At 41.2% G+C, this 23547-nt stretch overlaps 2 protein-coding genes across 5 annotated transcripts in view; one reads left to right on the top strand and one right to left on the bottom strand.

Moving 5' to 3' along the window:
- LOC138624385 (5-hydroxytryptamine receptor 4) overlaps window positions 1-10806 on the bottom strand; it is a 48599-nt gene extending 37793 nt beyond the window's left edge. The window contains exon 1 of one of the 4 annotated variants that reach the window (XR_011311149.1): window positions 10073-10805. The gene's annotated coding sequence lies outside the window, so the exon portion shown is untranslated. Of the gene's footprint in view, window positions 1-3363; window positions 3386-10072 lie in introns of those variants that run through there. The other 3 variants (XM_069704585.1, XM_069704569.1, XM_069704577.1) reach the window with 3 other exon arrangements.
- A 2411-nt stretch (window positions 10807-13217) lies between these two features.
- Window positions 13218-23547, top strand: part of LOC138624412 (uncharacterized) — a 24212-nt gene continuing 13882 nt past the window's right edge. The window contains exons 1-9 of the mRNA XM_069704609.1: window positions 13218-13493; window positions 14595-14672; window positions 14935-15019; window positions 15410-15445; window positions 15935-16074; window positions 16469-16592; window positions 17472-17616; window positions 18014-18124; window positions 21310-21437. Coding sequence (XP_069560710.1) covers window positions 13304-13493; window positions 14595-14672; window positions 14935-15019; window positions 15410-15445; window positions 15935-16074; window positions 16469-16592; window positions 17472-17616; window positions 18014-18124; window positions 21310-21437 — 1037 coding nt within the window. The 5' untranslated portion in view covers window positions 13218-13303. The remainder of the gene's footprint in view (window positions 13494-14594; window positions 14673-14934; window positions 15020-15409; window positions 15446-15934; window positions 16075-16468; window positions 16593-17471; window positions 17617-18013; window positions 18125-21309; window positions 21438-23547) is intronic.

The following is a 23547-nucleotide window of genomic DNA, read 5'->3' as shown; positions in this document are numbered from 1 at the left end:
TGCCTACATTTCTTTGCTACCACTTGGATAGTTTTACTAAAAAACTACTCTATAAACCTGTTTTTATTTTCACATCAGGACTTCAGTATTTCTTCCTTCCGAAGGCACACGACGCTCTTCTCCAAAAAATTTTTTATTTTGCTATTAAAAACTTACTGATTTTGCGTTTTAATTCCTCCTCTCTAACCCTGTCGGTGACCACTCTCTGGCGCAGCTTTTAGCTTTTAGTGCTCGATGTGAAATGTGACTTACAAAAAAGGGTTAATGCACTGCACAGTGTACCACACACACACACACAGCTGCACACACACACAAGCAAAATGTCACATCCTCGGAAAATTAATTCAAGTCTTTCCTAGAGCAATCTGCAGCACAGCATCTTTTCTCCACATGCACGCACACACACACACACACACACGCACACACACACACACACACATGCACGCACGCACGCACGCACGCACACACACGTACGCACACGTACGCACACACACACACACACACACACACACACACACACACACACACTCGTGCAGAGAGAATCAGACGAATCTGAACAAGAATATTTTGCATTCTGCTGGTTACTTAACAACGTGCCCACAAGTGCATGTTTTTTTTATTTATTTATAAAGTATAAAAGTTGTGAGTCACGGCAACTTGATCAAACAGTAGTGTGTTGTGATCATCGTGTCGCTGATAACACAATGAATGCAGCTAATTAGATGCTACGTAACTCTTGTTCTCACTTGTTCTCTTGTCATGTGGGAAGTAAATACTTCTCACATTATCTCACACCTCAGACTGTGAGCGGGCTGAACCGTGTGTGTGTGTGTGTGTGTGCGCGCGTGTGTGTGTGTGTGTGTGTGTGTGTGTGTGTGTGTGTGTGTGTGTGTGTGTGTGTGTGTGTGTGTGTGTGTGTGTGTGTGTGTGTGTGTGTGTTTGGATGCGCTCATATGCACATTTGTCTGTTTGTACACGGAGAAGGAGTCTCTGGTACCGTTGCCAAGGAGACGTATCATGCTCTCCAGTCTATCCTACTGTAATTTTAAATGTTTGTATAAGGAAGGCTGCCTCTTGAACAAACTACTGCTGGGACCGATGCTCTCACCTGAAGCTGTGCTGTGAAGTGTGTGGACTGTCTGGGAAGTAGTCTTTTCATTATCAACAAATCCCCAAGAAGAGATCCAAAACCAGCGATGAATTCTACATCATCATTGAACCACACAGTCGCTTCATTATTATAAACATGTAGTCGAGTGTAAATCCAATAGATGTTGTAGCAGAGAGGGGGGGGGGAACAAAAAGTAGGGAAGAGCCCTTTACCCCCCCCCCCCACACCCCACCCCCACCCTGACAAGGAAGTGATAAATCAAGCACACCTGTGAGCGGAGGAGGAGAAATCAACAGACAAAGAAAGCATGGAGGAGAGCTGAGGAGGAGAGAGAGTGACTGAAAGAGGAGCTATTAAAAAGCATAATTCAGTTTCTGGAGTTAGTTCCTCCAGAAAAGTAAGTTTGAGATATTTTTCAAATAGTAGAGCACTGGATTAGCACAGAACCGGCTGGACTGCTTTGACATTTGTTTGGAGACCAAAGCCTGGTGGAGCTGAGTGGGTCCCTGGAGCAGGTGGGCCGAGCTGAAATTGTTCAACTCCCTCTTGGACCTGTGTGGCTGAAACTGAGGAACTCTCTGGCTTTGTTTGGGTGTAAGACAAATCTCCTTTAAAAAAAGAAAACTCTCCAAGTTTCTCTTCCTCACCTTACCCCTTCATCTTTAACCCTCATCTTCCTGGACATTAGAACCTTCACACACACCTACACCGCTATACCAGAGACTGGAGTCCTCATTTCATCTTTCTTTTATGAAACATTTGATGTTCATATGATCGACACTCTGAATTTGATTTATGATTGTTATGATTTAATGTAAAACGTTTTGTGTGTGATGTTTATTGCTTATTTAGAAATCATCACCATTTAATTTTGATGACTGTTTTGCTTCAATATAACAAATATTTAATGATGAAAATGAAAACGATGGTTTGTGTTATGTTTACTTTCAACCTTTTGTCGTGAAGTTAATAAAGCTACGCGGACTATCTCACCAACTTAAATTATACATACAATTCTTAAATTGACAGGGTCGAATTTTGATTATTTTCCTGTCTGGCGCCCAACTATTATTCTGGAGATAAAACTACACTACAAAGTCAACAGCTAAAAGTTGACTGCAACAAATGCAACCAAAATGTTACACTTTGAGAAACATTTAGCAAGAAGACACTTTTGATATCTTCAGTAGGAACCGATGGACTCGGGGCCGTGTGCCTCAGACAAGATCAGGAAGTCGTAACGAGTGCTGGTTTTAGGGTTTATAGTCTAACCACTAAGGATTTGACCCGTCAATCTAGAAACCCACAGAGTCGACTTGCGTTTTATTGGTTGAGTCACTACACTTTTGTTATCATTATGTCATTATGGACGGAGCAACGCAGGATAACAGTATGGCAGGCTGTAAACTTCTACAAAACAAAGCCACGAAATTACTACCAAACTAACTGGTTTGGCTTAACTATTTATGCTGGTTCAACCTCCTGCGAAGAGATGCTGCCTCATATTCATACTCATATTTAATACATATGATGAACAAAGGCATTAAAACATGGGTGTTTTGGGTAGGGGTCGGCAATATGAACATAAAATAAATACCACAATTTTTACCAAATACCTCAGTATCCTTTTTGTACCAATGTTGTTACAAAATATTGTTACACATAATATTCACTTTGACATTTTTTTTTTTTAAATATCAGTAATGTGGATATAATGACTAAGTGGGTAAATACAAATAACAGAAATAGAACTGGCTGCAGCCTTTAAAACCAGGAACAGACAACACTTATTGCATATCATGCGAGTATGATATCCAAAATCTATAAAATGATATCTGTCTCAAATCACAATATCAATATAATATCAATATATTGCCCAGCCACGCTTGTTGGTAAACCGCTAGAATTGTGTAACTGTGTTAGTAAGTGAGTGTGAAGAAAGTTGAAGCAAAATCAGCAAGTGTCACTGAACCAAAAATCTCGTTACTATCAGAACATGTACTGTGTTTTTAACAGTGGAAAAGAAGTGAAAAAAGAAACGTAATAAGGAACCAAAGCAAACCTTTTAGAACATATTTCATAGTGTCCCTAAATCCTAAAATGAAGTCGTACTTTGTGGTAAATGAACAGAGATACATCACACACTAACGAGTCACTCTTAACCTCAACTGACTTGAAGCTGGTGAAATGACAATAATTGTGCTGCATTTGGTAACTGTTAAAGACTAACAAAATTAAAGAGTTTATCCTACCATCCGCTTTCCCAAAGAGTTTTAAAACCCACAGAAGAGACAACAGCAGCAGCAGGAAACAGAGGAAGTGGAGAAATGACCGCTTCCTCAAGAACCAGTTGGTTTGGCACATTTATCAAAATCGTGAAATAACCTCCAACTACAAGTAGGCTGTACACCAGATCACACACAGATAAACACACACACACACACACACACACACACACACACACACACACACACACACACACACACACACACACACACACACACACACACACACACACACACACACACACACTTGTTGCGCTTCTCTAAAGTCTTGACTGCAACAAGTACACATTAAATGCTCGGATCTGTGGTGGACTGTACGTTACTGAAACTCTCTGTGGAAAAGGTCATGTTTTATTGTCTCCATCTGTGTTGTTCAGCACTTGTTAATGTTTACTTCACCGCCATTTCCAGGGACCACCTGTCACTCTTAAATGTTTCCTGCCTTTAGATTCTCTGAAGATAAAGTTTCGACAGATGACTCTCTTCCCTTTGTTTGTGCAGCCACGGTTGCTAACGCTGGCAGGTCAAGTTACTTGGAAGATGTAATCAGGTACTCATTAGATATTATTGTTGAATTGAAACAGTAATTACATAACTCAGTTAACTAAGTATTATTAGTATTTACATTAGGTCCTTGCATCTCTATCTGTGATAGGTTATTACTCTGTGGGGTGGGGGGGGGGGGAGGTTTGGGTTTGGAGCAGCGTAGAGTTTAGAAGTATAGATCATGATTTTCAAATAGTTGTTAAAATCTAAAAAAAATAGTAAATGCGACTATCGTTCTTCCTCATGTCCCGTTTCTGCCTGGTTGTAATGTGTTACTTCCATCAGAAGGTGGCAGTAATGCATCTAAAAGCTGCCTGCCAACTGCCGTTAAACAGGATATTTCTGCTGTGACTGCAGCGTATGTTGAACTCACAACCGTCGGAGGACAACTGGGCCATCAGCCTGGAATAGTTACACGATGACAAAGTCTATTGAGAATTAACTCATTATCTCAAACCTTGGTCTAATGTTAGGTAGACATCAAATCAAGCACATACTCGCCATACTGGCTTCATTTTAAGTCAACACAAGCTCTGTCGAGCACTGATGTACAAACGGGGCGGTTAAACTGGTTTGTTTTAATAACCAGCCGCCTGTAGAACAAACATTTGGCATCTGGAGACAATTATTTTTGGTTTCAAGACCATAACTGGCAGCTAAAACAAAGCAAGAGACAGCTAAATTATTAGAACACCCGGCGTCGCTTTAAACAGATCAACACTGCTAATAACTGTAATAATGTGTTTTACAAATACTTCAAGCTCAGTCATAAATGTCAGAAAGGTGCCGCTGGTCAGGGAGCTCGCAACTCTTGCTCCCTTTAAATTGATTTCATTGGACTGAGCACATTGTCTTTCCTTGGATTAAGTTAACTCTGATAACCGATAACACGAATAGGATCGGGAGTATTATTACCGATAAGAAGCATTCCATGACTCATACTGAAAGTGTTTACGGTTTTAAGCACTGGAGCAAAACTATCCACGCAGAAATCGTCCAGCAGTCCTGCTGGGCAACAAACTGAATCTGCTGCTCCAACAACGTAAAAAAAAAAAAAAAAATTCACATGCATCCTCAAATCAACACATACAATAAAGTGAATATTCAAAAACCCTTCATTTCCCCTAATTTCCTTTCTTAGTGAGGGTGGGACTGATTGTTCCATGTGCTCAAAGGGAGGCACTAAATCGCACACAAGCCTGCTGCATGCATGACCGGAGCAAGATGCAACTCTGAGCGAATGGAGCATATATTGTGGAGAAAGCAGTGTGGCTGAGGGTAATGAGTTGTGAGCGGGTAATTGAGCGTGCTGGTCACAATAAGGGTGGCAGCTCACAGGGTGTTGGGGGCGGGGGGTGCGGGGCAAAGGGAGAGGGACTAAAGAAAAAGTGAGCTAAACACAAACACGAGCATGCACACACTCAAAGTTGTGTGTGGACAGGCGGGGTGTGGAAATAAAGCATGGACTCAGGAACACTACCCACCATGTGGCTCCCCATGGATTTAGTTAGGACTGATCAGTTTTCCACTTTCTCATAGCAGCAGTGTCCACATCAATATATCCTTCTGTCTGCACACACTCTGCCGGGAAGTCATGCTTAAATAAGCAAGGAAACAATGAGCCAATGAAAAAGAAAAAAAAAACCACACAAAAAAATGCATCTTCCCATAAAGATTTCGTACCAAATGAAACAACATAAATCCAAAAGCAGCAACAACCATTTAAAACATTAGTCCCTCTTTCGTTCATTCATTCACACATGTATAATGTTTTACTTGATGTTTTGCATGGCCTTCTTTTCAGCATACATAAAACAGATTATTCAAATTGAAACTCCTATCGGTTGGTCCACATGAAGTTCTTGTTCCTCAAACATTTTACTATGATAATATTTAACTGGAAACTGTTTATCTCCCAAGTTTTTACAGCAGCAGGAAACGGACACATGAGCAACAAGCCGTGTCTGAGCGGCGTTGCACAGAATAAGTTGTTTCATTCAACTTCTGGAATCGACAAAAGAGAAAAGAACAAAACAAAACAAAAAAATCTCTCTTTCCATCTCGTTCCTGGAGAGAAACCTTAACTCTGTTCTGCATTCTCCTCCTTCTTTCATTATGTAAATACAAATCATACGGGTCGAAGACAAAAGCTTGGTTAAATAGTCACGGTGTTGCAGATTGTGGCAACGCAGAGAGATGCACATAACCTGCAACTGTCGACCGACCCCGTCCTCATCTGTGACGTTAGGTTCTCTGGGAACCTTCAAAAGGGGGGTGAGAGTCTTCTAGCTCGGGGCTTCAGTAAACTCCAGCACAGTTTCACTTCCAGAGGTTCTGCAGAACATCTGATGTTAAAGACTCCGCCCCCATCAGCTGTCCACAGTGTGTCAATCACGGGCGGATCACATGACTGACAATTGTTTTATTGATTTGTAACATGTTGGGTAATAATGTGGAACCAGTGAATGTCTGACTATTAGAGAATCAACTGCCACCCTAACTGATCCAAAACCAGTTCAGTGGTCGGTTGTTTTGTGCGTCCGTGAAAAAAGATGAACCCCATTAAACACAACAGTCTGGTGTTTTGGAGTACGAGGGGCCATCAAATGGTTCTCCCTGTTGTGTGCAAATGGAGCGCAACACAGTGATGTGCACAGAGCGGGGCCGAAGCTGTAACCTCTGTGAGCAAGTATTTCAAGTTACGTTGGTTTATCAACGTGAGTTCCGACCTGCGTTCCACATGTTTTTGCGACCGGTGGCACATGTGCATTCGTGACTTCAACATGGGCCTGAAACTCCAGCAGAGAGCGCGCATCAAAGTTTGTGTGAAATTTTTCGGGAACAGAAAGAAGTCACGGGGAGACAAATCTGGCGAGCGGCAGTGGTGGGGAGCCGCAGTTGTGTTGTTGAGGGCGAAAAACTTGTTTTCAACGTGCTGTGACTGGGCGCTTTGTCATGACGGAGAACACAGCTGCCATCACGACACAGTTCAGGTCGACTGCACTGAATGTTTTCCCTCGGACGCCTCAGAACGTCCACAAATCCCTTGAATGTCAAAAACGCCTCCTTTAGACTTGGACAGTGACGCTCTAACCCTCACCCAGCTCAGTAATTCATGGCCATAGATTTTTCTGAAGCATCTCAAGGGTCTCTGTCTGTGATTTCCCAAATTAAAACAAAATCTGATGTGTGGTCTTTGCTCAAGTTTCAGGTCCAAAGGTGAAATTGCAAAATGTGCAAGTACAACTGGTCACAGAAGCGTGTGTAACTCAGGTGCTGATGTTGATGAAATGATGCTACTTGGAATACCTTCTCATTAAGGTTATAGCTTTCCCCATTCTTCCTTAGTCTCTGAACTTTTTGATCCCACCTCATATTACTATCGCCGTTCTTTGATATTCAAATTCCAAATTTCTCCCCTCTGCAATAGTTGAGTTATAATTGAGTAAGGCGCTTGTTTAAGTGCAGGTGTCAGTAAGCGGGGTCAGAAATCTCAGATTATAATGGACCTGATCTCAGTCAGTTGAAGCTGTTTTTTACACAAACAAACAACTCCAAATGACTTGTGCTGATTGGCTCAAATTTTCAAGCTTATATCTTCCACTGTATTGACAGCATTGTGATGAATTTACTCCCGCCGATATGAGCCTCCTGCCTTTTCATTCACCAAGATGCAAAAAGTATAGATGGATATGGGTGAGGTGATACTGATATAGGAGTCCTGGTTAGCGCTGGGAATCAGGCTAATGAGTTGGCGTTGGTGCAGATGGCCTAAAATTAGCCTGTAGGCGTTGGCTCTCTGCTAAATGTCTGCAGGGAGAGGCTAATAAGGACAGTACGGTAGGCGAGAGCAGGGACAAGAAATTAACCGTTTCCGAGCACTGCGGGGCCGATACTCCAAATCACCTCTTGTGTAACTAAAACAGTGTTAAGTGAAGGGCGGGTTACTTGAGCTCACTCACTGTCTCTCAACACGAGTTTGTTTCGGCTGCCTGATTCATTTACAGATGCTCATACCTGGGAAGTGATCAGGGCTGTCAGCCTGCTGGCTGCTGTCCAGCGCTGGATTTGTGCCTCGCTCAGTTTCTGGATGAGGCCAGAGTGCTTATTTTCTTCCCATTAAAGTAAGATTACAATTTTATCCTGATTCAAAATTGAATGCAATAAATTGTCTAATCATAGTAAATCAGGGTGACTATTTAAAGAGATTTTTTTTATTTTTTTATTTATTTATTTTTATTGTTTTGTCAGCTTTCCAGATGTTGCCAGAGGTTACACAATTGGGGCTATTTATTCCTGGGAAATGAGAGGGAAGGGAAAGATGACGAGGATCTAGTGGTTTTTATTTTCAGTGCTGAACTGGATCAGCAATGTGTGGTTGAGGATTATACAGTGTGGACTCCATGTAAAAGGTTTAGTACATGTGGACACGCCAAAAGATGTTGGCTACCTGACTCCCGAGAGAAGGAGCCACTTCACAGGAAAGTAATGAAAGTTATTAGGCTGCTGCTGCTTCAGCCTGCATCCAGTGTGATGAGTTAATTATCCACCAGTTTAACTAAATGCAAATCATCTCCTCCATGCTCTTTATATCTGTAAAAAAAAAAAAAAAAAAAAAAAATAGACCGATGGGGATCAATCAGAACAGAAGGAGTGGGCTTATGACGGCCGAGCAGCCATTTCAATTTGATCGTGGAAGATTGCATTCCTGAAATGGGAAATATTTCAAGTGAGATTATTAAATTAAATTAAATTAGACCTCAAATCCACTGTCCACTTGCTTTCATGAAACCTTCATGAAAACAGCACACCGGGCTCATGAGTGGAAGAAAAAAAAAAAAGGATGCAATTAATGTGCTCCATTGGCAAAAATTGTATTAGTAAAAAAAGGCACGTAAACATAATAAAAATGCCTGACTGAACTATTGCAAAAACACACACTTTGTATAAACAGTAGTATCTACAGTGTATCAGAGCAGGTGTTACTCTTCTGTGCTAATAATCTGCTGCGATATTATTGCCGATAGTCAATTCAAATCTTAATCAGTTGAAAAGCAGCTGCAGCCCTCCTGTTGAAGTGTATTTGCTTTATTAATCGAGTGAGAATTCATTATCAAGTATGTGTGAGAGGTTCATGTTCCTAATAAACAGACCATACTGTAACAAAGAGAGGGAAATTGCTGCAAGTCTGCGATGAAATGTCAGCGATCAGCTCAGCGTGTTCTGGGTAATTGAACAACAGTAGACCTTTTCAGGTGTCCTGACAGCCAGCAAACATTTCTTTGGACATGTTTTTTTTTTTTTTTTTTTTTTTTTTGGGGGGGGGGGGGGGGTTGATGCGAAACTAATCTTTTTTTTCAATGTCTGAGCAGGCCAAAATAAAGACCAGAAGAGGACTCACCAGATGCCCCTGGACTTTCCTCCACTGGTCCCCTCCACAACAGCAATCAGTTACGCATATCTCCTCTATGTTTACCCATCCATACACTCAGGCTGACACACCTCCAACTTAAATAATAGAAATCATGTCATAAAACAAGCCATCAGACTGCGCTCATTGTAAGGAAATTCTAATAAAGTTTAACCACGTATTTCCTGCCTGTAGCCGAGTAACTTCTCCTGTCGACCAAATAAAGAATTTTTTTTTTTTTTTTTTTTTTAAATCAAGACGATAACAAACAGCAACATGACAGTGGATTCACTTTATAAGATAATGCAACTGATGTGCAGTAAGTGTCCACTCGTAGGAGACAGTGCAGCTCAAATTTCCTTTTTTGGTGTTCAAATGGGTGCCATTGTGATCATTCTTGACAGTACATGGCAGTTAGTTATATCAATGAGTCCAGAAGTGATCGATGATATTATAAATAGCACAAATGAATTGCATTTCATTTTAACACTACTCAAATAACCTGCTGTCACATTGTGTCAAACGTAAATTTTGACAATGGTGGGCAACAAAACAGTGAAAACAGTCTAATTCTAGTTGTCATCTCAGTCGACACACATTAAACCATGACCGTGTACGAAGCTCGGAATTTAAATGACTCTTATTAACATTTCTTCTTCTCCATTTCTTCCTTCTCTCTGTCAAACTTTTAAATAGATTTCCATGTAACAACACGCTCACCTGTGTCGGGCTCGTCGCCTCGTTTTCCGACCCACAGTGCGCGCTAGAGGGTATAAATAATAATAATAATAATAATTAAAAAAAAAAAAAAAAAAGTTGCCGCGTGCCTGGGGAGTCTGATATCTGCACGAGCAGCAGATGAGTGAGTGATACTGGGTGACAGCCCGCCTCGCGCAATTGTGCGAGAGAGACAGATAGAGAGAGAGAGAGAGAGAGAGACGCAGAGAGAGAGAGAAACAGAGAGACAGATAGATGTGATCGATGCTGCCGCCGCGTGGCCGTCTAATGCAACGACAGAGACCAGTTCCGAGCTGCAATGTGTACTACAGCTGTGATGACTGACAGTGTGAAAAGGTCAACGTAAGACAGCGACACTGATGACAGGCACTGCATGTTTATGTAGCCTATAGAAAAAGGTCAAATATTGGTGCACAGGGATACTTCTGTTTGCTGCTGCCTTTCACTGAACCAGAGTTGAGGATCTTGATCTTTTTTTTTTTTTTTACATGTATGTCTTAAACTGGACTGTAACTTCTATCCTTTTTTTTTTTTGATGTTTTAATCACTGTTTTTAATGTTTTAATCACTGTTCTTTATTGTTTTTAAATGTCCTTTTCTTTTGCCTGATGTTTTGATGATTTTAATGGTTTTATTTGAAGCACTTTAAATTGCCTCGTTGTTGAAACGTGCCGTACAAATAAACTTGATTCGCCATACTAGGAGCAATGCTGGGGGCCGACAGCCAAGCTGGGGGCCGACAGCCAATCGGGGGACCGGCTGAAACTAATAAGTAGGCTAATGCAGACTGCTTCCACACTCACACCACGCTTGATCTCCATTTGAAAGGGACTCTTTCTGTACACTTGTGGCCTACTCCACTTATATGTAAAGCAGCAGTGTTGGTTGAGTTCATGGTCATGTATTGAATCTTACTCCGAACACTTTTCTGTGGCTTGGTACCAGTGCATCAACTTTTAGAAGTGTCTTTGAAATACAATTTTTCACTTCGTTAATCATTTATTTAATGTTATGCTCACGGAGTACAGAGTGCATTGTTTTTATGGCCTACCTAATAAACAGGAATGGGAACCTTTTTCCGTCCAAATACTTAAATGAAAAGCTGGCAATGTTGTGCAGCCTAATGAAGTATACTTAAAATCTATTTTTTAATTACAATTTTAGCTCTTTTTTTTTTAGGTAAAACACATCTCTCTTTGACATGGACGCCTTTTTACGCCTTAATCTAAACTCTTAGCTTTCGATCACCTGTGAGCCAGACAGAGCAAGAACGAACACTGAAACTGCACCACCGCCCAAGCAGGCGTCCAATTACTTTTGAACATCTTTCGGGCATGTTGTTTTTCACCAATATCGACAGGAACCGTCTCAAACTAAAGCTGATACCTGCAACTTCAAGTAATATCCGGTGTGTTCTTTTGAAAAGAATTTGTGGAAGAACACACAAGAACAACAAGAGCAAAAATATGTCTGTCTCTTTGGTGTGTTAAATGTCCACATTGGTATTCAAGGATGACATCTCTGGTGTTGGGCCTGTTGTTCCCTGTGTGGGTCCCCAGTGGGTGAAACTCTTGTCCCCGTGGGGGGACTCTACGTGTCTTTTGCAGTGCACACAAATGTTGCGTGTGTGTGTGCGTTCCACCAGACCAGTTTGTGTAAGAGGTTGCATCAGGGAGTTTGTGGTGGTGGGTGGTTTGGGGCCGGCGCCCGGGATGTCTCCCCGGCGCCCACGCACGGGACAAATCTTTGAGCCCCAGTTTCCGTGACGGCGGGGCGATGATCTTCCCGTGCCTCGTGCTCACCACTTGTTCTCCGCGAAGGCCTCCTTGCTTTGAAAGTGGACACAACTTCGGCGTGCTTCTTCTTCTTCTTCCCCGGGAATCAGAGAATCTTCTTTCGATGACCAGCAATTTATATCTGCAATGTTTATGTTCAGCCCACACACGAGAGGGATAGCCTACTTGATGGGGCATTGGGTCTCTGTGATGGAGAGCAATGATGACTTTCCAGGCCGACAGGTTCGTCGCTGGTCCTCCATTGGTGCAGCTGTCCAGGTTATTGCTCTGAGATGTCTCACTGTTGCCTCTCGCTGTGGTCGAATCTTCTCTTCTGTACTTTAAATCAGGGATTCCTCTGTAGTGTGCAAGCATTTGGTACCTGCGTGCAATGTTTCCATGGTGCCCACATCCCAGAGGAATCCTTGTTGGTGATTGAAACAGCGTTTCTGCGATGGCGGTCGGTAATGGTTCTCCTGCACTTCTCGTTTATCACTGGTGCTACAGTGGTGCAGCTCCCTTGGTCTTTCCTCTGAGATGTTCCAAAGTCACTCTTAATAATGTTGTTCTTTCTCTGTAAACCAAATTTTGGTACACTTTTAATAAAATGGTAAAACAAAAAATAGGTTGAAATTTCCTGGTTTTGCCTCCATTGTTATGTATTTATAGGTTACTACAGGATGAACACGTTTTTAGTCATGTGTTTGCACGGTTTCACCTGTGTGTGTGTGTGTGTGTGTGTGTGTGTGTGAGATTTTAGTAGCATAATGCATACAAGATAAGCTATCAGTTCCATTAGTTTGACCTTGCACCTACTTCTGCAAGCACCAGTAACTGCTTTGAGTGTAAAGGATCAATTAGAATTAAGCAGCAGAAAACATTCACATCATGCACATATTTATTTTTGCATCAAACTAAATTTAAGTAGTGAATTGATGAATGCTGCAATTAGGCTTCGCAGGCAGAGGAAACAACACCTCATTCATGAAATACAGGCAAAATATGAAAACTGTATTTTATGGAACAATCAAACTGTCCTTTTTTTGGGGATTAGCATGAACACCTAAAGGCTAATCAAAGAGGCGCTCCAGTGCGCTGCAGGCTAAAGTCTTAAAAGTAGCATTATTAACGGAGAACTCACCGACTGATTTATCTGTAACCCTGAATTACGGACAGCATATGAACGCATCACTCCCCGGTGATACTTCAGGTGACTGCGATGAGAACGCAGTAATTCGATACAACAGGTCGGAGCTGCAGACCCACGCGGATTAAAAGGATTAACAGGCGACGACAGCAGGAGCAGGTCTCAGCTTTACTGAAGCCTGGAGTCACCGATGGTTTTGTTTTTTTAGTAAAGACGGCCGTTTCAACATCGTGACCGAATCCGCGTTAAAAGAGGAAAGAATTACTTGCGCGCGTCTAACTTGGGCTCCGGATGTCTAAACTATCAGGAAATGCAGGTGTGTCGGTGCTCGGGGACAACTCGCTGGAGTTCTACCGGGATCCGGTGAGCTTCTGCCTGCAGAGGATGGAAAAGCACCGGAGCAGAGTGTTTCTGTGCCGCCTGCTCAACAGACCGACCGCCTTCATCTGCTCCGCGAGGGGGATGAAAGAAATGCTGTGCGGTATGTCTTTAATGTCTGTCGGCACATGTTTGTTTGTGTGCACCTGCAATATCAACTGGAAGTAAAGGTGTTATTGCTTTCAGTGAGACAATAAATGAATGGATAAAAAAAATTAAAAAAAAATGACCAGGTCAGTAATATTCCTCTGATGATTAATAGCCTGCATGACAGTTCAGTGAGTTATTGGTTTATAAGCCTTCAAAAAAAGAAAAGAAAAGTAATTTAAGTTATTGTGTCTGTCAGTTCATAGTAAGTTCACAGTGACTTTGTCCGCTTTGCATCGAGATAGACAGTCCCACTTGGCTCTGAGGCAAAAAAAAATTAAAATAGAAATCCTCTATATGGAGAAAAAAAAAATTCACCCTGGGATTAGTCTGACCTCTCATGGGAGAGACTCGTTTTGGTGGTGGGGAGGGGAGGGTGGGGTGGAACGGAAATTAAGCTTTATTGTTGTCTGCTACCTCTTTGAATTAGATGCATCGTTAACAATTATGAAATATGAGCAATATGAGTTGTTTTAAATGTTTTCTAATTATGTTCACAAAAGTTGTGATTTTTTTTTAAAAAGACGCTACTCTCATCTAAAGGGGTAACATGAAATATATTGAAACAAGTCCTACAGTCCCCTTAATGTTCATTTTAAAGTATAATGTAAATCATTATATATTCGCATTATAAAGATTTTTTATTACAGGCAGACCTTTAAAGGTTGACGTGACCTTTTGTTTTAAATAACTGTGCTAATACTGATTTTATGTATCGACAATGATCCAAGTTAAGCAAATATCAAGTCACCGTATTGATTTTTGATTGAGATTTTTTTTTTTTTTAAAGCAAATAACCGGCTCCACATTAAGGGTTATTACTTTTATTTTTTAAGCGGATGTCAGACAATATATTCCCTTGCTGTTACACTACCAGAGACGTGTCCTTCGTGCCTCTCAATGTCCTTGGAGAGGGACTGAGGACACTTTCAATTTGTTATCGGCAAACACACACAGAAAGTATTAAACCCTGACGTAGACATTATGCTTTTGATTGTGTACTGAGTGGGAGCAGTATATATCTGTGTGTGTAATAAGGTCAGGTGGTGTGTTTCAGAGAAGTCCAACATGTTTCTGAAGGACCCAACTGATCTGATGACAAACGTCTATGGTGACACCGTCGTTACCGCTAATGGTAAGCAACTCACACACAGCAGAGCACCCATATTTATACTTACTATAAACCTATATACTGCATATTAGAGTATACTGTACATATATATATATATATATATATATATATATATATATATATATATATATATATATATATATATTTGAAGACCTTTCTTCCTATCCACTAGGATATAAAGTGTACTCTGAATGTTTTTAATTTGAGATTTTAACTGTAAAAATCAGTTTGAAGTGAACTCTGAGCTTGTATTTGTATGTTTCAGGTGAGGAGGCGTGTCTTCTCCGTCTGTCTCTCACCAGCCTGTTTACAGGAACTTGTTTACAATCCTCAACTGATTTTATCACAAGGTGAGAAAGGTCAAGTCAATTCATTGCTTGCTAATTTTATATATTGTAACTGGAGAAGAGTTGACTGGTGTTCATTGTGTCATTCGTGTTGTTATGATCTATAGATAGTCATGCGGTTTAAATGGTGCTCGGTCTCTCTATGAAGTCTCTTTACTATGAATTCATCCTCTTGTTCCACAAGTGTCCACAACGGCACTAAAATGATTGAAGGACATTTGTGACAAAACTGTAAAGCCTTCTTTCCTGCAATAGTTGGTGTGTTTCCATCCAATTGTCAAAGGTTTCCTGGACAAGAAGTCAATCCCTGTCTGTTTGTTTTTCCAGAGGCCACAGTTGCCAATTAATATTTTATCGAGTATTCATTTTGTTTATTGTCCATTCTCTCTACAGTGTGTGTGAGCGCTGTCTGAAGGACCTCTCTCTCAGGTAGTAACACTCGATGTAAAGACTAATAGCAATAATACTTCCACGTATTTCAGCAGAAAAAAATATCAGAGACATACAAAGAATAATGATTATTTCACGGGCAGAAAAAGTAAAAAATGTGGCTCTTCCATATGCAACAACAGCAATGACATAAACACAAAGTTACAAAGATGTTTATTACTGTGTGTAAAGAAATACTCAACAATTAGATTCTCTTTAGTCAGTAGGTGAAACAGACCAATCTCATGTAGGTTCCCATACTTTCTCATGTTCCTGTTGGCATTGCTTCTTATTTTGTTCGTCCATTGGACGAAATGTTTTTATTTTGCTTATGCATGTGCATGCGACATCATATTTTATTTTCATTTCATTCAAGGATTCATTGCTGTATTTCATTGAAGCTGCCGGCTTAAATTACAGTCACCGTGTTTTGGTGTAATATAAGTCATGCATGAATCTAATCGACGTGTTATCTATGTTTGTGTGTAGTGGCCAGCCGGAGTGTGTGTACTCGGCCTTTAAGCGTCTGGGGACGGAGCTGGTGTTGGGCCTTTTTCTGAACGTACGAGCGGAGGATCAGCCCGAGCTTCTCCAGGAAATCACGCAGCTCTGCACCCAGCACTGGCATGGTAGGGAGGGAGGGCCAATACTTGTGCGCACACTCGCGCAAAGGACAACTCATGCCCACAAGCCAAGTATTGATCTGTGTATACAGGGCTGCCCCTGACCTTCCGAAGTTGTACGTGCAACTATAATTTGACTAAAGTGCTCTAAAAGTGGTTCATGTAAATGCGTGTTTTACTGAAAACACTTCTGCTATAATAAGACGTGACACTCATCTTCACAGTCTTATCTTTATCGTACAGTCTTAAGTAAATTATGTGCAACACAGCATTGCAAAAAAAACCACTTCCTCTTTCATTTCAGTCGAGTAAACATTCATTCTTTATGTGTTTTTGCCCCTCTGTGTTTGTTGGCTGGACGCCTCCACCTCCTCCTCCTCTTCCTCTTCTGAACCCGCAGGTCTGATCTCTGCTCCAATAAACGTGAAGATCCCTCTGTGGTCGTCAGGTTTCTCCACCGCTCTGGACGCCCGAGACAAACTGATGGACATCATCAAAGACAGACTGCAGAATGACACGCAGGGGTGAGACTGCACACGTCTTGTGTTTTAAACACACGCACACGCACGCACGCACACACACACACACACACACACACACACACACACACACACACACACACACACACACACACACACACACACACACACACACACACACACACACACACACACACACACACAGGTACACTCTTCGGCCCGATCGCATTTCCCTACCCTGTGTGCCAAGACCACCAGAAGCAAGAACAGTTTTTATCCGCAGGCTGTCACTCTGCTAAACATTTAACATGTTCAACATCACTGGACCTTTAGAACTACACCCAACCACATCAGCACCATTTGCACGAGGTGCAGTTGCACCATTGTTCAGGTGTATATATGTATATATTAATTTCTATTCTGTATATTTGTCGATTTATGTTTTATATTTCTATTTATGTCTGTCTGTTTTTTGTTTTTTTGCACGCTTAGAGTGAAGTTACAACCGGAGTCAAATTCCTTGTATGTGTAAACATACCTGGCCAATAAAACTGATTCTGATTCTACCCTACGTTTAGGAGTGAGTTCTACTGCGGTCGGGCTTCAAATCTTAAACTAAGGAAATAGGACACCACTCGTTGTGTAGTCGCAATTTTATGAGCATGTTATTAGGAGCTAGCTAAATTATTAATAAGTGTTTAAGTCTTAGAAATGAGATTTTTCAGAATTATCCATTGAAAACAATGATGGCTTTTCCTCATTGAAATGCCGTTCTTCTACATAAAGCTCCCTCTCTTTTTGCCGCGAATCAGAGGTTTACAGAGGCTTCTGATCCCTGTTGATTCTGTGATTCGTTTTAAGCGACCCTGCTATTGATTACCAATGACTTCTTACTCTCTTCTCCGTCTCACCGGCCCCCTCCAGCTTTGTTGGCTCTCTCCGTTCTTTGCCGCTGCCTGACTCAAGTTGTGCCGCCCAGCACCTCCTGCTGTTCATCTCGGCGCTCATCCCCAAGGCTCTGGCATCGCTACTCACCTCTTTCACACTGGCTCTCAGCGGAAACCAACAGGTACACAAACGAAAAAGAAAAAGAAAATGTGGTAACAAAAGAGAGATGGTGTCAGCAGTTAAATATACTCAGGTGTTCACATGGGTTTTTAGCTCTTCTGATTGTTGGTAATTGAGAAGAAAAAAAAAAACTAAAGGAAGCTAAATTTAAATAAAACATAGTCAAGTAAATTGTTTTTCTTCTTCTTTGCTTTTTTTCATCAACATCAAAACCATGTGATGGAAAATAATATCACTAATAATATAACATGTTCATTAAAAGTTAACAGTTTTCCTTCTAAAAAAAATGAGGCCTCCTGTAATAACCATAATAATGCTTCACAGCCATTCTTGCCTGGTTCTTTATATTTTGAATAAGAATTTAAAAAAATAAAAGTCCTCTCTGTCTTTGTATTCAGGAGGAGGCGCGTCGTCGAGCGCTAGAAGACCCTGAATACCTGCACAGAGTCCTGCTGGAGGTGCAGAGACTGTGGCCGCCTTTTATCGGTGGACGCAGAATCACTGATCAGGTACGACTGATGTCATGTCGGTTACACTGAATGAGTTTTGAATTTGAGAAATCCTTCATCCAATGCTGTTATAACATGGGGGATTCTTGTGACATCAATCTGGACAAACCAGTTATTGGTCACTGAGAAGTATGTCAGAAACCAGTCAAATCACCTCTTTCACAAGTATGTGATCCTGAATAATGACTTTGTGACATGTCACAGAACATCAGGATGGAATACATCCTGTAATGTGTTTCCAGCATATGAAAAACACCATTCTTTTTGTCTGGAGACACAAATAACACGGAAGTCCAACCTTTGTATGTGCCACAGTTTTTGTCTGTATGCAGTTTGTAGTACAATTAGATACCAATCCCTGGATTATTAACATTATAAGCATCACAAAGAGCAAAAAAAAAAAAAGGAGCAAACTAAAGTAAGTAAAACCCAATATCACAGTATGTCACCTGTTTTGTTGTTCACTTGTTGAACTTGCAATAAAAAAAATCTGAGGCAGAAAATGTTATCTATTGTTTAAATGAGGATTTAGTTCATGCAGACCTTTACACTTAAACTAACATGTTTGTTTAAATGATAACAAGAGTTTAACTGTTCAGTCCTTATAAACACCTTGTTGTATGAAGTGCTTCCCATTTTTGTCAATTTTTAGGGATTTATAATGGCTGACAATTTCACTTTTATGTATTTACACTCCTGAAGTCTTTAAAAAGTGGTGCTCTCCAGGACTTTATACGTTGTGTTGTGTTGCTCTCCCGTCCTCTAGATGGTGACAAAAACGACTCTAGATAATATTATGTCACACTGCCAGGACCTCTCTCCTGTGTGTACAGTGTCAACAGTTACACAGACTGGGCAAAAAAAAACAGGAACGTCTTATAGTAGATTAAATTAACCCTGCAGTAAATACCATGGTCAAGCTCACAATGACCTGTTTTTCTTCAGACTGTCAGAGATGTTGATTGAACTCGAAACTTGTCGTTTTACTGTCAGAGTCAGTGTTGGTCAAAGTCGAGCTACAGCCTTTTGCCTTGGGACTTTTCATCTTGCAGCATTAAATCAGAAATTTCCAGTTATGAAGGGGGCTACACAAGTGAGTCCTGGTTGTTTTCTGAATCGCATTAACCGAGGTCTTGGAGCGTTTGAGCAGCGGTTTTTTTTTTTAAGGCAACATGACACCTGAGTAGATCAAAAGACAGACAGTTAATTTCAGAAAACCAAACATGATAGTCAAACCGGCATGTACTGCAGGGCTGTTCTGTTGTCTTAGAAGGTGGTTTTGTTATTTTGTCGTCAGTTGTTCCATGTTTACCAGATGCTTTTGTTTACTGGTATTAAATTGGTCAAATCTAATCGGTAAACCTCACGTAACCACCTGATATCCCGCAGGCCTACTGTATATGAACCACATGGATTTTCATTCATTAAAATGATTCTGGTTTGACATCAGCACCGTCAGCCAATCAAATTCTATGTTTACTCCGAGGCCCGTCTCTTCATTGGCTTGCTGTTTTACTTTCTGAGGGTGGGGCGTCTCGCAGCGTGTCCAACTGCTCCCATTTTGATCTGTGACCTCATCAAACAGGCTTATGCAACAGCCCAATCAGAGACATTGATCCCTTTGTTTGATTGATTGGCTCTGCCGGAAGGAAGGGAGGGAAGGAAGGAGGGAGGGAGGGAGGGAGGGCCGGATGGCCGGATGGCTGTCAGAGTTTTTTTGGTGGGGGAGATGTGTGCTGGTGACGGTGTGAAGCAGAGTGGAAAGTTTTGTCCCTTCCAGGAAGTGTACCAGTGCCCTTCGATTCTTGGCGACCTCAATGGGACTCGGTTTCGTGACATGTTGGGTTTTAGAGAATTTTAGAAAAGGAAAGAGTAAAGGTGTAATATGCAAGATGGATTTGCTGTTATGAAGGGGAAGAAAGGGTACAAGAAAATCAACAGTGACTCAAATGGACAGAAGATTATTTGTGTTGAAAATGATTTCAGCTGAAGTTTAAAAGCAGCTCTTTGAAAGCTACTCTCTGTTAATTAGTGACACATTGGCACTGCTGTAGCGCCGTCGCCTCCCAATAACCAATAAGTAGAAAAGCAAGAGGCAGGGGCCATTTCTGTTCTGAAAGGTGATGAGATGTTTACGTGTGCGGGAAAGTGTGGGAGAAAAAGAGATTATTAGTATTCACGATCAGGTGGAAAAAGGGGACTTTCCATCAGGTGGAACTAAGATATGCAATCGCTTTAGCAACCAGAATGTGTGTGTGTGTGTGTGTGTGTGTGTGTGTGTGTGTGTGTGTGTGTGTGTGTGTGTGTGTGTGTGTGTGTGTGTGTGTGTGTGTGTGTGTGTGTGTGTGTGTGTGTGTGTATGTGTGTGGCAGAGAGAGAGGGAGGGAGTCAGCGAGGGCAGAGGCATCTTTCAATGAGACCGGGGAGAAAAGAAAAGAGATTTGTAAAAGATTTTCCACTCCACCAGAGAGAGGCAGCAAGAAAAATGATAAGAGAGAGTAGAGGAAACAGAAACGGTGATCATGTTCTCTGGCAGTCCATTAGTGTGGCTACTAATGGATGTAGGTGAATTAAAAGGGCAACAATTGGGCGAACAGACTTTTTGCCCCAAGGTGTCTCTTTTCATCAGAGCTTAGAGTAAGAACAGGCTCAGGAAATGTTGTTTTGAAATGGAGTTCATTCAGGGTAAAAGCATGTCCCATTCATTTAATTTCAAAGGGGTATGAAAAGTGTGTTCCCACAATTGCGTCATTTCAGTCTGTGTTTGTGCCGCCGCTCACAAATCCGCTTTGAAACCCTGAACCTCCTGATATACAGGACGTTGCTCATCGTGTTGTTCATCCAAGCAGTGGCAGGACATGTTTGCTCAGGAACTGTCTTTGTGACTTTTACAACACACTCACAGTGCAAACTGTTTGTACAGCAAATTTCAACATTTGGAAAGTTACAAAATTCAGAATGAAACATTTCCATATTTCGCAAGCTTTGTACACTCATAGAAACTCAGACTTTAAAGCGCCTAACAATATCTTCAAGAGAGCATGAAACAGCAAAAAGATAGTGAACCAGCACTTACCTTTCCTTCACAATGCCAGAACTAGTGAGAAAATACGGAGAGAGTTAATGAACGTGATTTACTAATGTGATTTCTCCCTCTGTATATGTGTGTGTTTGTGTTTGTGTAGGACTCCACTCTCGCAGGGTTTCATGTTCCCAAAGGTTACGGTGTGATCTATATCAGCCACTTTGTCCACCGGGATCCGGAGGTGTTCCAGCAGCCAGACAGCTTCCTGCCAGAGAGATGGAGTGGAAGGTGAGGATCTTATAATTTGTCTGAAAGTCTTTCTGTTTATTAAGTTAAGGCCTTTTTGCAGAAATAGACTTGAGTGTCCTGTATGCTTCCACCTAACGGTGAAAAAGTTTACCAGAGTTTGTTTATTTAAGAATAAAAATATGGAGGAGAACATGTGCAATTGTAATCTAAGAGTTGTTTACAATGATGAGCACCGAAGATGAGAAAATGCAAAAAAACACATGACGAGCATGGGGTGGCACAGTGGTGCAGTGGTTAGCATGGTCGCCTCACAGCAAAAAAAAAAAGCGGGTGTAGATGATGGATGGATGAAAAGCATGAAAAAACTGGGATGGAATTAAACTGTATGTGTGCCTCACATGCTCTGCACATAAATACCATTTCGAAGTTGATTAACTCTCTGGAAAATGTCGAAAAAAACATTCATCCTGTCTCACTGTGTAGCCTGTTATTAAGCCAAAAATGTGTGAATCACCACTAGAGGGTGTCAGTGTTGCATTTTGTGATGTCTAGGCTTGAAAAGGTTAGCATTTTTGACCAGGGTCATGTGGCGGCAGATGTGTCGGTGATAAAATTCACAGTAGTTTGGATTTCTTTTAAGCACATAACATCACGTATTTAACTTGCGTAACGTACGTTTAGTAGCTTATGTTACATAGGTAACTTTATTCACATCAAAATTATTATTTTCTTTTTACTTATTTTAACCCATACCATGATCTTTTCCTAACCCTAATCCTAAAACACATGGGGTTTTTGGTGACTAAACTTAGGGCACCTTACTTTTTACTCTTCGGCAAAATATGAAACTGACATGGTACCCTCTAGTGGACAGATGGGTGTATTACACACTTTAGTGTGATACTGTTTTGCACTGTGGGTCAAAGTCTTATCTATGGGTCAACAGTATTGCAATCCAACTTTAAGGAGTGGCAGGTTGGCTTTGGAGAACTATGAACAAAATCACAGTTTCAGTCATTAGTCTAGTTTTATGGAAAGATTCAACAACCTAGTCGTCCCAAATCAGGTAAATAGCTGCTTGTTGTCATTTCCACAGTCTGATAGGTTTGCTACAGGTTTGCTGTATCATGTCAAGGTTGAATATTTGCAGTGAAACCAACTTATTTTAATAGAACTGATGGCATCAGTTTGACACACTTACTTGAACGCTTATTGCAAGAGAACTGGACCGTGGTGGCCTAAGAGGGAACAGACGGACGGTTCAAACCTGAGAAAACTACAGGAGCATTACCCGTGTTTCACCACCCACTTTTTCTTTTGCTGTTGGAACCACACTAACTTTAGGAGCCAGAGAGTTTCAAGAAATCACAGTAGGTCAAAAACGTTGCTGCAATCTCAGCTCATCCCTGTGAACTTCAGGCTTTATCTCAGGCTTTACTTCATGCTTTTTCTTTTACTTTCTTGCGCCAATTTGAGCAGAAAATACAGCAGAATGTGTTTCTACTTTTTCTTAAACCGAGAAAAATTCTGCTTTCACATGACACATTAGGGGTTGAGGAAATGCGTCACAAAAAGCCATTTTCATAAAAACCACAATGAAAAAAGAAAAATTCTGCATTTTGTTCCTTGTACAAAGAGTTATTTTCAAAGCACTTGTGACAAGAAAGGAAATTAAGCTGAAGACAAAGAATACAGAGAGAAGGAGCGCTGTGTATTGACATACTACAATTCAATTCAATATGTATTACAATTTAATATACTGCGATACGAATGTGGATCAAAAAGGTCCGGGAGTGCCCCTGTAGCAGCATAGGGAAGCGATAACCATGTTTTTATGACCGTTGGTCTGGCACATCAACAACCTCGGCACATATCCATGGTGAAATCGCCGATGCGTCGGACCGGGGGTGACGAAAACGTGTAACTCGGGTTCTGATGTTGATCGAGCGATGAAGCTTTGATTACTTACTCACGAAATGTATCGCTTCCCTCTCCGTGTATGTGATGGTGCTTTGCACTGTTCGCGAGCAACAGGAACAGTCTCTGAACTTCTTTTTCCCATCCTCATATTACGATGTATATATTTTTTTTTAAGTTGAAGAATCAATTGGCCAAACATAAATTACAACATTGCCATCTGGTGGTCGGG

This window comes from Brachyistius frenatus, unplaced genomic scaffold, assembly GCF_029030835.1.
Source record: "Brachyistius frenatus isolate BFR_SWC_R1_liver_20210118 unplaced genomic scaffold, ASM2903083v1 Contig_3, whole genome shotgun sequence".
NCBI classification, from domain to species: domain Eukaryota; kingdom Metazoa; phylum Chordata; class Actinopteri; family Embiotocidae; genus Brachyistius; species Brachyistius frenatus.
This window is presented reverse-complemented; position numbering and strand designations above follow the sequence as displayed.